Source organism: Gastrolobium bilobum, unplaced genomic scaffold, assembly GCF_033153095.1.
Source record: "Gastrolobium bilobum isolate Gb01-03AN ecotype WA unplaced genomic scaffold, APGP_CSIRO_Gbil_v1 utg68430, whole genome shotgun sequence".
Lineage (NCBI taxonomy): Eukaryota > Viridiplantae > Streptophyta > Magnoliopsida > Fabales > Fabaceae > Gastrolobium > Gastrolobium bilobum.
The window spans coordinates 30,352-48,738 of NW_026899833.1; the positions used below are offsets into that span (position 1 = coordinate 30,352).

Here is an 18,387-nt window from a genome sequence, read left to right on the forward strand (position 1 = left end):
TCCATGCACATGCATTTGCTTCCCACTACTTAACATTTGTTAAGAGCAAAGCCCAAATGGAAAATTAAAGGATTATTGTGTGTAACAAATCAAAAACCATTTCTTCATTCTAAGTAATGTAGCTGTAGCCTTTCATGAATCCAATTGAAGATGGGCTTCAGAGATCAAGTAGGCCTCATGGGCCTAAGATTAGGTCTATTTACATTACATATCCATTTCAATTCCCATTGGATCGATCCCTAACGAGATCAAGCTTCGGTACACTGAAGTGGCCCATATTTTAAAGGTACTCATGGTTTCAATGAAAGGTATTCATAACGATTGTGGTATAAAATGTCATTCATAAAGTTTGCATATAGAACTATTTCATAACGCATTAGGAGGGCGTTGCGAATAGAGCTAACTAAAATTTATTAAAACTTTTATTAGTGGTTATTAAATTTATTTAAATTAAAATTAAATAAAATGATTTGTGTGTTTGTGTGCAAGTGGTTTGTGTGTGCAGAATGCAGATCAAGTGGAAGTGCAGTCAATAAAGTGAACTGAAATATGTGCAGACAGCGCGATGTATCTTTAGGTGCGAAATTTTTTTTAAGAACCGGGACCAACCTCGTAAACTCAATTTTTTCTTTCCCTTTTTATCTTTTTTATTTTCTTTCATTCCCATTTTTACTCTCCTAATTTTCACAAAAGGATCACTCAAAAAATGATGGTCCAGAGTATAACAAATACTCTCAGTGAGATGCATGTAACAACGTGAGAACGTATCATAAGTGGACTATAATTTAGTAGCAAAACTTTAAATATAGGATAGTTTTCAATAATATTAGGAGCAACACTTCGAACAGTTTAACTGTACATTGAAATATATATAATATGGGTTTTATAAGAGTTATGTTGTAGGAAAAGAGATTGTGTAATGTTATAGAGATTCGTTTTGCGTGCCTTAATTTTTTATTTATTTTAAAAAGTGTGGGCCCCACAAAATGTTGTGAGAGTAGAAAAGTTTGTTATGTTATGTTAAAGGATAAAACGAAAACCCATATAATATAGAGAGAAAAAAATTTCTTAAGCTCTTTTTCTTTCTATTTTTTAAATTTTTTTGGCTCACCAACGTGGAAGGTGTTAACTAAGAAAGATGATTTATGGGTTAAGATTTTAGTAGCCAAGTATGGTAGAGGTCAAGACTTAAGGAGAGGTATAAAGGCAAAATCATATGACTCTAAACTTTGGCGTGATCTTGCTAAATGTTGGAATAATTTCCTTGCTGGTCTTAGATGGGAAATAGCAGATGGTTCTGAAGTAAAGCTTTGGACTGATAACTGGTTGGGATGGGAGGAAAATTTGCAGCAGTTGTCGAGCAATCAGGTGCCGTGGGAGGAGAGTCAGAAATCAATTGCAGATTACATGGTGGATGATGGTTTCCGTCTTGAAGTTGTTCATCAATTTCTGGAGTCAGATTTGGCTGATGCAGTAACAAATCATCTCAGGCTTATTCCAAGGAATGGGGAGGATAGATTAGTTTGGATCAATAATCATCACTCAACTTCTTTGGTTAAGGTCGCTTACTGTAATCTTATGAACTTCCCAGCAGATGTTCACACTAGCTTATGGAAAAAAGTTTGGTCGTGGAATGGACCAGAACGAGTGAAAGTGTTTATGTGGATGACTTTGCTTGCTAAACTTTCAGTGCGCAGCAGAACCAGTAAGTGGAGCGGAGGTTCAAATGTCTGTCCCAGTTGTCCAAATCATGAGGAAACTATTATTCATGTTCTTCGTGATTGTAGACATGCTAGGAAAATTTGGCAATCTTGGTTTACAGGTTCGATACCCAATTCCTTTATGAATTCGAATTTGCAGGATTGGTTGACTTTAAATATCGATAACATGTGGTCCTCCAATAAAGTGAAGGACTGGAGGGATATTTTCTTTACTACTTGTTGGTTTTTGTGGAAGTGGAGAAATTTGGAGATCCATGAAGATCATTTCTGTCATGATGAGCAATCACAGGCTTCAATTTGGATGTTTGTCCAACAGATTCTGCAAGCCCGAATTTATCAGCGCCGTGGTGATTCCAACGATAGCGTTTGGACAGCCCCCAAGCAAGGGTGGGTTAAGTTGAATTGTGATGGAGCTTCTTCTAGTGGCATGAAAAAAGCTAGTTGTGGTGGTATATTAAGAGATCACAATGAATCCTTTTTGGGAAGCTTCTATTGTAATTTAGGTTCCTGCAATCCTCTTGATGCAGAATTATGGGGATTACTGAAAGGTTTGGAACTGCTTTGGGGAACAGGATTAAAAAGAATAGAGCTAGAATGTGATTCTAGCCAAGCCATCCAGATGTTAAAGGAGCAGCATGAAGATCCTAGGGACTCTCAAGTCACTAGCAGATTGAGATTATGGTTAAAAGCAGATTGGACTATTCATCTTGTTCATACCAAGAGAGAAAACAACAAATGTGCTCATTGGTTAGCTAAAGATGGGCAGACTAATAATCTCAATTTCAAGATTTTTAAAGATCCTCCTCCTCAGTTGATGGAACTTATAGTTGCTAATGCTAGAAATATGTCTAGCTTGTTAGTTTCTGATTTGTAATTTATTTCTGTTTCTGGGGCTTAGCCCCTCTTTATTTACAAAAAAAAAAAATAGGGTCTTTACAAATTTCATGTATATAGATTTTAATTATTAATATCAACATCATTTTTATCCTAAATTAATTGGGATCAGTGGCAATAAACCTAAATGAAAAGTACAAAACTATTGAAGAAATAAAGATTAAAAGATAATAAAATACAAATAACACTAGAGATTAAAAAATGATAATAAACACTTAAAAATAAAATAAAATAAAGTAAAGATAAATAAGAGAGAAAAATACATATGAAAAATAAATAAATAAAATAAATAAGAGAAGAAAATAGAAAGAAAAAAGGGGGGAAGGGATGGTAAAGAAAGATATAAAGGGAAATATACGGGAAATGATTAAAATGAGATCATCTAGAGCATAGAAATAAAAATATGTCTAACCCACCACAATGTTAATAGATTTCCTTCGATTCGTCTTAAGCTTCCGCTAATCTATATCTCACACTATTAAATCTTTCTTAATGCAATCCACACATAATTCAAAATCAGTAAAATCTAAATTTGGCTAAATATCATTCTTCACCAATCTTATCATTCTTTTTTTGGATACATGACCCAATCTTCTATGCCACAGAAAAGCGAAATTCACATTCTCTATCTTACGCTTAAATCCAACATTGTAAACAACATTAAGCAATGATTTAGCATAAAACTCATTCAATTTCAATCTATATAAACCATCAATCAGAATACCAGAACCAACAACATCAATATTCTTATATAAATTGAAACAACCAGATCCAAACATAAGTTTATAACCATTAACATCCAACATAGAAACTGAAATAAGGTTCCTAGATAATGACGGTACATAAAAGGGCGTAATAAGTCCAAATGATAGCCAATATCTAAAACCAGACGATAAGTTCCTTTGCCTTCAATTGAAGATTTCTTCTTGTTTCCCATAAAGAGGAAATGATCTTCAATTGGATTTATAGTTCGGATCGTAACAAATTCATGCAAGTTGTTGGAAACATGAGTTGTAGCACCAAAATCAAGCCACCAAGTATTATTAGGAATTTCAATTAAATTTGATTTGAATCTTACGAAGATTGATACTTACCCTTATTTTCAAACCAAGCTATATGTTTGGGACATTCAACTTGATAGTGCCCAGACTTCTTACAGAAATGGCATCTAATGTCCTTTGGTTCATTCTTTTCTTTCTCCTGCCTATCTTGCACATGTGCTTTCTTTTTCTTGAAGTGTCTTGATCTTGCTTTCAATCATTTCCCAGCTTTCTGACTCACGAGATTAACAGAGTGACTCGCATGGTTCTTTAAACGTCTTTCTTCCTAAACGAGCATACTAGCCAATTCGTTAACATTCCACTTGTCCTTAAGAGTGTTATAGTTAATTTGAAATGGCCCATATTCAGAATAAATTGAACCAAGAATGAGTCCTCAATAGTATGTCCCAAGGTCTTAAGTTTTGCTGCAAAATTAGTCATCTCAATAATATGCTCTTGCCATAAGAGTACTAGCAAGTGACTTGTCCGCTGAACGGAAGCGTCCTTCCACAAACTTCATATATTCTTTTGCACTTTCTGTTTGTGGAATAGTTGACTTAATGTTGTTGGAAACAGTCATCTTAATGAACATAAGGCTTAACCTGTTATTCGTTTGCATGCTTTATGGTGAGATTTCTCATCCTCACTACTCGTTTCAGTAATAACAACAAGTTCATCCTCAAGGAGTGCCAAGTTAAGATCCATAACACCTAAGTGAAAATTGACTTGTTCATACCATTCTGAGAAATTTTTACCAGCAAACATAGTAACAGATGAAGCTTGTAAATTCATGGAAATAGCTGCAATTAAAATAAAATACACAAAAGCTCATGAATAATCATAAATGCGATTCAAATAAAATTATACAAGCACAAAGAAGCACTCATTTGGGTAGATACATATACTTATCATAAGTAAATACCAAAACATAAGTAGGTAATTAATCAATTCTAATTAAATACATATGTCATCTTTGGATAGATAAAATATATTTAACCAAAATATGAATATACCTCGTAATGCCACTAACTATAGAATATGATTCACCTTTGGGTAAGTCCTTTATTTCTAATCATCAGTGACGTCGATTCATCCATTTTATCTCATTAGTTGGTATTTCATAAACATAATGGGTGAATGATAATTTTACGCATGCTATCACAATCTACTTTGGCCACTTTGATGACTAACAAACATAATTCTCATGCATGCCATAATATTCTGGTTTGGCAATATTGGTGACTAACAAACCCCAACCATTACATATTAATTTCAATCATGGCATTAAAAATTTTATATTCATATGACAATTCACTTTCATCCGTGTGTTTATATATATATATATATATATAAACAATTATAGTAAATAATACATATATTAAGGAGTCCAAAAGTCCAAACTCCAGTGTTAATACATAGATTAATACATGGACATGGAAACCCGCAACTTTATCACACATATTTTCTTCAATTCAAATTCATATAGACAATCATTCACGGTCCGGTAATTAACATAAAACAAAAGTTTACAATATAATATTATAATAATAATAATATATTTGCAATTTAAAAGAATGTCAAATCAAAAGTATGTCACATCATACATAACTTTATATATACAAAAGCTATTAAATCCATCGTAATGAAATCCATTACATTGAAGGAAATCTAAACATTCATTTACATATACATATAAGCTTTTGATATTAAAAAAAGCGTCTTACTTTGAAAAGTAGCCACTGTACACATCTTTTACACATGTGTGCGTATTATAACTTATAAATCATGAGGAGGGATATTCTCACTACCAAAATTTTCCACTACTAACTTACTATCTATCTAATCACCATTAGATTAACATTTTCTCTCTTTTCAAAAACTTTTTAACATTCTTTCTCTTTGATCCAATAATGATGTGATTGGTAGTAAGTTAGCAGTGAAATTTAAAATTCTTAAAAAAAAAAAGTTGTTTGACATTAAAGATGGTTTAATTTTTAAGTCATTCGATTTTATTCAAATAGAAATTGAAAATCGATAAAACTTCAACGATATTTCCATTCATTTAAATCGAAATCTACGGTTTCAATTTCAAAATCCATTATTCGAAATCGAAACATTATGCAACGAAAAACAACAAATTAGATAAACCCTAATTTTATTTTTATTTTTAATCTTCAAGAACATATTCAAAAATTTATTCTGTTTTCATCAATATCTCAATTATCATCCAAGGAAAATCATGAATTCTTAAACCTCGATCTGATGTGAGCAAATTCTTACATATTCATGTTTAAAGAATCATAAACAAAACATGAAAAAGATATTAGGAATACATGATTTTCACGTACATAAGAGATAAAGACATACTCAAGAAACGATAATGAGGAAGTAACAAGTCATCTTGTCAGCAACTGTATTGGTTTTTGTAACACCCTGTGTTTACCCAGTTTGTTATCATGTCATCGTATTAAGCAACGCTTAATTAAAATACGGAATAACTTTTCTTTTTGATTATGCCGTCATTAATGTTACTAAGTTGATTACTTAACTCTTTTTCATAAAACATCGCATGTATGTAAATTGCAAAAGCTAAATACACTGAATAACCTCGATATATAAATAAAAGTGAGTATCTAGGTCACGGTACTACATCACGTAGTCCGGACCACAATCCTAATACATTAGTACAACTCAAACTAAAATAAGACAAAGTCAATCAATGTGGCATGGACAACCTCCATGCTCACCAAATAAGGCAACAAGGCCCAACAGAGTCTCACAACAAATAACAGCATAATAAACATAAGCATGTCATCAACCAAGCACATCATCATAAACAGCAGATATCTAACTCAACTCCGGCATCCTGCCGCCCGAGGTCTCAACCCCCGAGTTACCTGAACCTGAAATATGTGCCCCAAACGTGGGGTGAGATCTCTAAACATAAATCTTAGGAAGACAAGGGGTCCTCAAGGATTTCTCCACCCCAAGCTCACTTACATGTGCAATATAAGTTCCAAAAGCAGTAATATAATATAAGTTCCAAAACTAGTGCAATGCAGCAGAATAATCATGTCATGTGTGTCAACTATTCTACTGGCCAGAGAAATGTAGGATTTACATACGTCTATTACCTACATTCAGTGCAAGTCACTACTTACACCCACCCACATAATCACCCTATGGCATGTCTCATACATACATAGGCTTACCGTCTAGGTGGAACAACACATGCATATTATAAGCACTTGCACATAACAACTCAACAGCATTTCAAAATCAATACATGAAAACACATCATGCATATAAACCATCCCCCATGGGTTATGGTGAAACCAACAATGGCTAAACCGAGGACACGAAAGCTTACCTCGCAAGCTAACTATCCATAAACCCCAAATACAGTTCTGTATGAACAGAACAGTCACTGCCTCGAAATTCCCAGAATATCCGAATATTTGTTGGGGTCATATCCGGATATCCATATCCGGATATCACAAGTCCCATATCTGGATATCAATATCCGGATATTTCCAACCTCATATCCGGATATCATATCCAGATATTTCGCAACATAATGCAGTTTTTGCATTTGGCGAGATATCACTCCCAAGGTTCCATTAACACATAAGGGCGTCCATGCATGCATCTTTAAGCCTCTTTAGACCAGTTATCATGTTGGTTACTTGTTCATCTTATTAAACATGACAAGGCTTCATTTTTAACTATGGAAACTCAAGATCAAGGTTGATGAACTTACCCAAAGCTTCAAAACAGAAACAAGGTGACTCTAGGAGCTCTCTCAACAGCCTCATAGTTCAGAGCACACAAGGACACGAAAATGGCACACAAGCAAGGTCCTTTCTTTCCAAAGGTGACTTCTTGAAGCCACATAAGCAAGGAACAATGGCTCCTTCCCCACAAAATAGTGAAGTCAGCCTTCAAGCACTCAAAGACTGAACCTCAAACTCAGAAAATGGCTTACTCACACCCTCACAAGGTTGCCCTCAAGTGTAAAGAAAGCTAAGGAGGAAGAATCTAAGGCAAAAATAGTGTCTTGGAGGTTTTCACATGCATGGAGAACAAGGAAGAAGGTGGAAGAAGTCCACACTTAGAAACTCCACGCAAGAGGCACCAAAAATGACATAGGATCATGTGCCAAGGTCTTTTATAGCCCACTTAAGTCTTAATCGTACTGTATTAGCGCTAATAGCTACGCTTAGAATTTTAATCCCAAACATAGGATTCTGAACTTAGCCATTTTCTAAGATTTTTCATATTTTTATTTTATTTTTCGCATTACTTTTCTGTTACGCGCTTTTACGAAGCATGTATCAGTTCTGCAGTTCTCATTATTTTAACTTGAAACTTGTTATACTAGTCCTATATATTATTATAGTGACATATACATACTTTTCATAATTTTTCGGGATACTTCATCGGTACGCATTTATACCGTGGAGCAGAATCAGTATCTGCACTTTTCGTCAGGAAAGCGACTTTCAACATTATTAATCACTTATCATAATTATCTAAGCCTTCTCATAATTATTAGGGTCAATTATGGAATTATTTCATTAATCTCGTAGTTAATTAATTAATTTCCTTAATTAACGGTGCGGGTTCTTACAGTTTCTCTCTCTAAGCCTTCTTTTCTTGCTATGTATTCTGATGGAGAGAATACAATTAGGATTGAAGGGAAAAGAGAACCATCCCTAATATATATTCCATAACTTTCAATCAGGTTCGCCGATCATATACCAAATCAATGCTTGAGATCAATTGTATCAGTAATTAATTGGGTCACATAACATTTGATAGGTAATATTAAGAGTATAATAAAGTCCTTTAATATTATAATTGACTCTTAATTTTTTAACAATGAGATAATCAAAGCAAGTAATTATAATTTAACTCTTAACTATAGTAAATATATTAAAATAACCTTTGATTATAATTTTCTCTATGGACTCGAGTTTGGAAAGATAATAGCATCTATATATGGATAAATAGATACAAACAAGAATATGATGTGGTTTAAATACTATGGATTATAATTTAGTACATTGATGGTGATCTTCTCATTATGGACTCCTCTAGCCTACCTAACAATGAGATTATATATGATGGTTCAACTAAGCCACCTATGTGGTTGGCTGGGGTGAGTATTTGGATATGATAGTTCATGAAGTTCAGATTTGTTAATTCTCCCAAGCCCATGTTGCGAAGCCAAGTGTTGATTCTTGGTAACCTCATATATATTTAGAAAAAGTTTCTGGTTGACGGTGAAACCAATATTGGACTTGGGACTCAAACTTGAGGGGGAATGTTGAGAGAATTAAAGTATGAGTGGTGAAGTCCCACAATAATTAGGAATGAAATAAGTAAGAACTATATAAGTGGAAGCATCCATAAATATAATGCTTTAAAATTTTGGGTTGAAATATGAAATCAAGCCCACTTATTATAGTGGATTGTCTCTTTATCCGTTAATGATATCTACCCACTAGGGATGTAAATGAGTCAAACAGCTTGTCGAGGGCTTATGGCTTGGTCTATTTTTAGCCTAACTTGGCTTGATTTGTTTTAAGACTTGGCCTTGACTAGGGGTGTAAATAGGCTAGGCTTTGTCTTAAATAAGCCAGGTCTGTGTGAAAACATATTGGATCTGGCCTGGCTTATTAGCCTGTGTATGTCTCAAATTACACGTCTAGCCTGACCTATATTTAGAAAATAAAATTATTAGCCTAGGCCTGTTAACCTATTTAAGCCTATTAAATATTTAACAATTAAAAAAATAACTAAAATAATATTACTTTATTATTCAAAATTATTAAAATAATAATTTTATTTAAAATAAAAAGTATGATATATGCCGACCTGTAGGCTTATAGGCCCGGCACGTACAAAAAAGCCTATGGCCTGTTTTCTAAATAGATTTTAAAAAAAAAAATTTAGGTCTGTTCTATTTTACTATTTATAATAGGTCAAGTCTGACCTAATATAAGCTAGATCGTAGGCCCTTGTAAGCCGGCCTATTCCATTTACACCTTTAGCCTTGACCTCTAATCCTCTAGGCCTGGCCTATATTTTTAAATAAATAACATTTTATTATTTTTTAATAAAATAATATCTTATTTTTTAATATTTTATTATGAAGTAACTTCAGCTATTGTACTATTTTAACTCTCCATCAACTTAAACATGCAAAATAAAAAATGTAACCATATTCTATATTTTACAAAGTGTATACCATTTTTGAAGGATTGGCAAGTTAAGTCAAGCCTTATATTTTTTATTTTTTTGATACATTAGCCTTGTACTTTTTACAAACAAGTCATACCAAGCTTATAATTTGGCATGCTAAGAAGATTGAAATATTTTAAATTAACCTATTTCATTTAAGTTAAAGTCTTGCTTGGTCTGACTCATTTACACCCACCAAGCTGTCAAGGCCTATAGCTTGACCTGCATTTAGCTTGACTTGACCCGTTTTAAAAATAATAGAGGTTTCTCTTTAGAAATCAGGCCACAAGTCTATTTTAGAATGACAGGCTTCTAAGCCTCTAGGTCCGACCTATATTTTTTAATAAATAATATTTTATTATTTTTAGTAAATTAATATCTTATTATTTTTTAATAAAATAAGTGCAGAGTTATATTTACAAACTATAGTATGTATTACAGGTAATACATATTAGTATGTACTACCTGTAATACATAGTGTAATTTGTAAATAAAAAATTTGTAAATATAACCTCTTATTTTAGTAAAATAATATTGGGTTTTATGTTTGTTATGTTACATGATGTAACATAACTTTCGTACACACACAATTTTATGTGGGTCCTATCTCTTGATTCTTCTCTCTCCTTTCTTCTCTCTCCTCTCTCTTCTCAAATGTGTGGATAGGTTTGTTATGTTCCATCATGTAACATAACAAACATAAAGCCTAATAATATTTTGTTACCAAAATAATAATATTAATAATATTTTGCACTGTGGCATAACTTCAGCTATTATACTATTTTAACTTTACATCAACTTAAATATAAAAAGTAATGAAAATCTACATTTTACATATTGCAATACATCATTTTTGAAGATTTGGTAGCTTAGGCCAAGTCTTGTATTTTTTAAAAACAAATTAGATCAAATTTATAATTTAATTTGCATCAGAAAAAGCAAGACAAACTTAAAATATTTTAAATTGACAAAACTCATTTAAGTTAAAGTCTGGTTTAGGGCCGAACTCATTTATACTCCTACTCCCCCACCATAGGTTCCTCGGTCCGCTAACACCTAAAATACAATACAAACTAACAACGAAAATCTATACTACCCTGTCAACTCACATGAAACTCGTTTTCAGTGAATATCCAACTAAATTATCAGACCTACCTATCCACCCACTTGAGATCCATCACACATCAAGATCATCCTTACCACAACCTCTGTAGACCATAATCAAAGTTTACCGTCTAGTAAATAGATTTATGACATTCACGCAATAAAACCACCACAATTGTGAACTTTGTGTGCCGCTGTTTTGTGACCCTAATGATAAGCCATAAACAACAAGTATCAATGCGGTAATACCCATTGCACCTTGAGTTTATCCCTCCACATCACCAAATAATACCAACTACCATGAGCCCTCAAAAATTTCCCTACCTTCGTATCTGCGGCAAAATTCATAAAATCATCAACCTTGAACATAATCACCTTGAGCCAAGGTAATGGATTCTAGGTCAAAGTTTTTGAGTTGAGGAAAATTGTCTTTAAAGACAAGGTTTCTGAGTTAAGAGAAAATTATGTACAAGGATAAAGCTTTTGAATAGGTTACAAATGAAATATGTACTTATTCTGTCTAAATATAATGATTTTACGAATCAATCCTTCTAAATATTTTTTTAATCTTAATTCCTCATTTTTTTAGTCTAATGTCCACCTCAACATCCATTATATATGTTAGGGAAGTATAAAATCATTAATGTAACTTTATCTAATAGTTTAAATTTTTGGGTTGAATTAATTCTTTACAATATCCACGTAAAATGCTTACCCCACATAAGACTCCATGTAGGTAGATAAAATATCTTTTTAACAAAGGAAAAATGGTTTGTGATTTTAAAGAAGATAAATTGTGTCATTTTTATTTTATTTTTTGTATAAAGTTGTGTCATTTTAGCTGCTTATAACTATGTACTCCTTAATCACATAGTTGTAAGCAGCCAAAAGAAACAACTTCTGCTCTTTTAAAAGTACAAAAAGTTTTACCTTTAACAAAAATATAACAAAAGAATCATATGGAAAAGAACAAAATTTTTGGATTCAGAATCACCAAAAAATTATATAAAAGCCTCGGGTGGTTATATTTATACATTAGACAAGAGCAAAAAAAGGCCTACATGCTTTTCATCAAGTTCCTACCATTCTTACAGACTGAGCAGATATAAAAGTCCACAATATTTTATCTTATATCTCAAGAACATTCTTAAAAAATATCTACTATTTTCAGAAACACAGCAATTTCCAGAAAGCATTCTGAACTAACTTGTCTAGTTGTACACCAAATTAATACATTGATCAATGAAATAATTGAACAAAATAAATTTGAATTATTTAGACACACCAAACACAAACAGCTATTATCAATTTATCATCCATGAACATAATAAGGTCAATAAACACTGAGAATCAACTCAAGAAAACGTTAAAAGGCACCCTCTCACTGATATCTCAGCTTCAGCCTAGAGTTTACACTGCGAGGTGTAACATGCCATGCTGGACCAAAGAAGTCTGAGTACATTTCCATGAAGAACTTATCCACAATTTCAAGATATGCAGGGCAAGTGAGTCGAGAATAGTAATGAAGAACCTCTTCAATATCAAGTACATAATCCACATTGCTCATGTCCAACTTCTCCAATTCCCTCAGCTTCTGTTCCACCATGCAATATCTATGTTCTTTCATTCCCATAGAATTGAATGATGAATCTTGCTGCCTTCCCATATTGTTTTTGTTCTCACATTCTTCTCTTTTCTCCACCTGATTCTTCTTCTGAGAAGAAGGGCTTGCATTGGACAAGTTAATGAAGCTTCCATTATAGACCTCATTCTCTTGCTTTGTTGGAGATGACAGTGCAGCTTTCTTCTTGCTTCTTCTCCTTGTTTTCTCTTTCTCTGACTCCCATTGGTCAGTGAAATCAGTATACAACTTCTCCAAGTCATGATAACTGGTGTTGATGTTGGTGTTGGTGTTGGTGTTGCTATTCATGTCCATGACATTGGTTGTAGCAACAGAATAAGAGAAGTGATTGTGGGGAGGAGTTTTTGGAAGTCTTTGGTATCCTGGGGAGAAGAAAGACTTGAAGTTCTTCAGAGTCTTTTGGAAGAACTTCTTGGTGCTGGAAATAGAGCTTCTTAGAAGCATTGGTGATGGCAATGATGTTTACTACTTCCTGTAGAATTAATTATGGATGAGATTTTTCTGGTGGGTGCTTTTGGTGCAGAGAAGGGACTACTACTTGTTGAGAATGTTAAATGTGTCTCTTTTTAGGTTGTTGTTGGTGATGATCTCAACTAAGATTTCTTTATACAGGTGACAGAAGGCAGAGGAGCCATTAAAGGGACTTTGGCTTTTCACTTTGGATGATCAATGGAGTTCACTTTTTCTATCATCGGCTTCCTTTGCTTTTGTTGTTTCTCTTTTGTCTTCACACGCTCCTGTGTTGTCTCTAATTTCTTTCTGCTTCCTAACTGGGACCCCACAACCTCCAAACATGGAAGACTGTGACTCTTTTCCATTATAAATAAGTTTTTGTAAGTTTCGTTGCTTTTACTTTTGATGGTGGAGTTGGTGTGTAGCCTCTTTGGGAAAATGAAAGGTGCGGATGGTTGTTGAATTGTGTCTTTCTTGAACTATTATGTTCCTATATTTTTTGGCATCTTTTCTCCTATTCAGTAATCACTCCTATTCAGTAATCACTAATCACATTACTGTTTTGCCTCTATATTTTGTGGCATCTTTTCTCCTAGTCAGTAATCACTAATCACATTACTTCTTGCCTTAATATATTTTGCGGCATATTTTCTCCTAATTAAAATTACTTGTGGAACATTTAATTAACTAGTATTTGTTAATCTGAGGTTCAGTATTTGCTGTAAAGAATCTTTTCTTTTAACTGATTGTCATGGCTTGGATAAACACCATTCATAATATAAGGCCATTCTCCTCCTTGTTTATTTCCGGTCTTAGACATGCTTTGTCTTACATATTTGGTCAATGGTACTACAGCTATTTTGCACTATTTATTTGAACCCACAATTTCATTACAGATCTTGTTCAACGCAAGCAAGTAGCACTGTGTTAGATTTAGGTCCCATTGGGGTTTTTTGTCCCTTTCTCTTACTTTCCAGCTTAGACAGGTGGTTCTTAGTGTGCCTCTTGAAATTTCTCTAATCATGGTTAATTCTTAGCTTTTGGTTTTGGCCGATTTGGGATGATTATAGAATCTTTATTTATTTACTTATTTACTTATTTACTTTTGATCTAATTGATAGAATCTTTCTTTTAGAAAGGCTCAAAAATACTACATAACTTAATTCATATGGTGGGTTGTTATCGCTTAATATTATAGATTTGCATGATTAAGCAGCAAAGCATAATACCATAAATATTCATGTATACACCTCCATAATCCATCATCACAGTATAAAGAATCAATTCAACCCAAAAGCTTTAGTTATTAGATGAAGGGTACATTAATGATGTTATATTATATCTCTTTAACACGCCCCCTTATACAAGAGTCCATTGAATTTGAAGGATAGACAATATACGGGCTCTGCTTACCTATGCTAAGAAACTTTGTCATTAAGACTCTAATACCATATAAATAATCAATTCAACCAAAAAATTTAAACGATCGGATGAAGATCACATTAATAATTTTATATTATATCTCTACAATACATAGTGCATAAGATTGATGGGTAGGATAAATAAATACATGGAAATAGGTGATGGACTTGGGGTAGGATAGAAATAGTAGGGCTATACATAAGGAAGATAGTTATATAACAGCTAGGTAGTTGCTAGTAGCCAGTTATGTGTAACCAAGAACCTAATAGTAGAAGATGATTGAGAAAAGAGAACAACTGGCCACTAGCCAGGGCCAGGATATTGCATCTGACCAAGACTAACCAACAACAACATCAAATCTGATAAGGATAGTAACAAAGAGCTAGCCTCCAAAGAAAGTTTCAGCAACAATGGAAAATGGCCACGTGTCTCTAGAGTTTGGAACCAGTCTGCATCCCAGAAAATTAGCAAGACGATGCTATTCAACAGTCTAAACTCGTGCTTGATTCTTAAGGATACCATTGATTACACACTTGGCCCTCTATGCCTCCCTTTTCTTTGCACGTGTTCTCAACCACAACTACCCCCTCAGCATCTTTTTGTCTCATCAAGAGATATAATCATTTGCTGATAATAACTTGGTGATTTAGGTACATTCGGCTTCACTATGTCAATCCTTAATAAATTTTAATGTGTCTCCGTTTTGTCTACTCTCCATCTTCACTTTTAAAGTCTTTCTTTCAGAACATGTTTTTTGTGTATATATATAATCAATTTTAGATATAATGTGAGTAATACTTTTTCTTTTATATAGGCACTTGTATCGTTGTTTCTTAGAGAAAAATATATAATGTAAATATGCATCAAGGATTCAGCACCTGTGACTCGAGGGTGGTGGTGGAAACATTAGGGACAAGGTCCTATAATTTGTCCCTCGGACCTACCTAGGAAGCATTCAATTTCTGATTATTGAAAGTCAATCAGAATCTGCTATCACAATGCATGTATGTGGTAAAAAGTATCAACTAGAACTTTTCTCCAGCATTCATCCAATTATGTCATGTGTCATAGAGAGCAAAACAATAAAAAAAATTGCCTTTATGTGCCAATCTCTTTGACAACAAAACCACTTTCTCTTTATTCACAAATGTACTCAACTTCTGAGTGTTGACCAATGTTGCAATCATATCACCACATTTGTATTAGACATGAAAGATTTATCCTAAGCAAGGACTTGTCCTTGATGAACCTCATCTTCAAACAAAGCTTCAATCTCCTCCAAGCTCTTGCCTTTGGTCTCTGGTAAAAAGTAATAAAAGAAAACTGTGCCAACTACCATTACCCCAGAAAGCACAAAGAACACAACCCCAAACGTTATTGCCTCTGAGACACTAAGGAATGTCATGGACACTAATCCACTCACCAAACGATTCACAGAAATGGCCAAGCTGGAACCTTGGGCCCTTAACCTCATAGGGAAAATCTCTGATGAGTATACCCATGTTATGGGCCCAAGCCCAATAGAGAAGAAGGAAACTGTAGCACACACAGCAACCACACATAAAGCAATGGTCCATCCGGGCTTGTCATCAGAGAATTGAAGCAAGGTGCAGCCCAAGCCCAGCATAAACAATGAGACTACCATGCCACATGAACCAAACAACAACATGGGCCTCCTCCCAAATCGGTCCAAGAACAAAGCTGAAATGAAAACAAAGCTAGTCTTGGCTATTCCCATGATGATTGTAACACCTACAAGCAGCTTCTCACTCTGAATCCCAGCTTGCCTAAACACTTGTGGGCTATAAATTACCACAGCATCATTCCCAGAAGCTTGCATGAAGAAGTTGACACCAATGGCAGCTACAAGAATCCTTAAGACAGGGCGAGAGGGTGTTAAAAGCAACTCCTTCCAAACCCCTTGTCCATGGTTTCTTATGGAAGCAGCTTCTGATATTTCTGCAAGCCTCAGTTCAGCTTCTTCTTTGTTATCTGATGTTCTAATCAAAACCTGCTTTGCTTCCTGAAACCTACCCTTCACTACAAGCCATCTAGGTGACTCTGGCATTGCTAGCACACCTAGTGCCACTACAATTGCTGGCACAGCTGCAACACCAAGCATTAGTCTCCAGTTTATGTTATTTGGAAGTCCTGATAGAGCATAGTTTGAAATGTAACCAAGTAAAATGCCAACATTGATGAAGACTTCAGGGAGTGATGTGAGGAAGCCTCTTGTAAGAGTAGGAGAAAGCTCAGCTACATAAACTGGGGCAATCATAAGAGAGTAACCAACACCAATGCCAGCAACTACACGACCAGCCATGAGGAATGAGAATGAAGGTGCTAGCCCCATCAACACAGCACCTATTAAGAATGTTGCTGCAGCAAGAATTATGGTGTACCTTCTTCCTATCCAATCAGAAGTCTTGCCTGAGGCAAGAGATCCAATCAATGAACATACATTCAAGCACCCAACAAGGACTTCTACTTGGACTAGTGTGAGGTTGAGATCTTCCCTTATAAAAAGCACAGCACCACTCATGACCCCAATATCTGCACACACACAAATTTTCCTAGTAAAAATACTGCTATGAATTACATCATAACTTGTTAAGTTCTTTCACAATTTTACATGGATTTTGGGGTGCATAGGATATTGCCATTGTGGGGGAGCATTTGATTTGGGAACTTGTGGTTTAATACATGCAAATCTATTAGGCTTTAAATTTTGAACAAGTTTTAGTAAAACTTACCATAACCCAATAGAATAGAGTTTGTGGAAGCCAAAATAGCACCAGCAAGTGCATATTTGTTGAGATGACCCTTGTTTTGGTATGAAACAGAATCCTCTGATATGTTATGTTTGTGAGAGGCATCCTGTGCTGAAGTTCCTTCTTTTTCCTCATTATTAAGATCAGATTTTGCAGCAGAAGAATCTGACCCTGGAAGTGGATAATAATAATGGTGATTTATTTGATCAAGAGCAGAATTGTCTTGCATCTCTGAAAGAAGAAATGCAGAACAGCTAGAAAGCCTTTAGAAAATTGTACGAGACACGACAACACCACAAATGAAAGATCTAATATAAGTATCTACAAATATAACGATGATTCCAGCTAACATTATCCTAAATATACTTGTCAGAAGATTAAAAAAAAATACTTAAAATAATATAACATTTAATATATTAAAAACACCACGTGAGCTAACTATTTTCGTATGGTACTTGCACAGCTTTCTGCACCCAGTCCCATGGTGTAAAACTCGTAAATGCCTCAACTTCCACCCACCCCAACCCAGCTTTCTTAATTCCCTCCAACCCTTTTAAATTATTACAAATCAACATATTTAACAGATTTTTACTATATTAATTATCATCAATTCACAGGATTGTTTAATAAATTGTGTGCATATGTTTTTTAAATTATTAAAATAAATATAAATATGAAATAGGTTATTCTTACACCAGTGTTATACTAAATCTTAATTATTGATTTTCTTGTATCTAACGACTCAGACATTTATTAAATCAAAACCGTTAGATATAAATAAAATCAACGGTCAAGATTGAAAATGTAACTTATATCGGTGTAAAATAATTATGACATTATAAATATATTTTGATATAAAATTTTAACTTACAGCGACATAAATATATATGAGAAAAACGTTTATCATTTTAAAGGATATAATTTTATGTTATTTTAGATCCTAATCATTGATTTTCGTAAGGGTTCGCTTTTTCTGCAGTTACTTACTGCAGATAAGTTATCTGCAGTAAGCTAATACGACGTCGTTTTGGACGGAAATCATAGTATTTTTGTAATTTTAATTTTTTTCAGGGTTATAATAGTCTTTATATTTA

The 18,387-nt window shown here is 33.9% G+C and overlaps 2 protein-coding genes across 2 annotated transcripts; both read right to left on the bottom strand.

Moving 5' to 3' along the window:
• Positions 1-12,386: 12,386 nt before the first annotated feature.
• LOC133293800 (uncharacterized) lies at positions 12,387-13,091 on the bottom strand. Its single transcript, XM_061492401.1, has one exon. It carries the CDS (start codon positions 13,089-13,091, stop codon positions 12,387-12,389), a length of 705 nt encoding a protein of 234 aa, XP_061348385.1.
• Positions 13,092-15,744: 2,653 nt separating this feature from the next.
• Positions 15,745-17,522, bottom strand: LOC133293801 (probable polyol transporter 6). The gene is made up of 2 exons (XM_061492402.1): positions 17,276-17,522; positions 15,745-17,075 (listed from the first exon to the last, which is right to left on the bottom strand). Exons 1-2 carry the CDS (start codon positions 17,520-17,522, stop codon positions 15,745-15,747), a joined length of 1,578 nt encoding a protein of 525 aa, XP_061348386.1.
• Between the last annotated feature and the right edge of the window lie 865 nt (positions 17,523-18,387).

Excerpts from the sequence above, each read along its gene's own strand:
- LOC133293800 (XM_061492401.1), bottom strand. The coding sequence starts at position 13,091 with ATGCTTCTAAGAAGCTCTATTTCCAGCACCAAGAAGTTCTTCCAAAAG.
- LOC133293801 (XM_061492402.1), bottom strand. The coding sequence starts at position 17,522 with ATGCAAGACAATTCTGCTCTTGATCAAATAAATCACCATTATTATTAT. Across the intron at positions 17,076-17,275 it reads CTCTATTCTATTGGGTTATG|ATATTGGGGTCATGAGTGGT; the intron begins GTAAGTTTTACT and ends GTGTGTGTGCAG.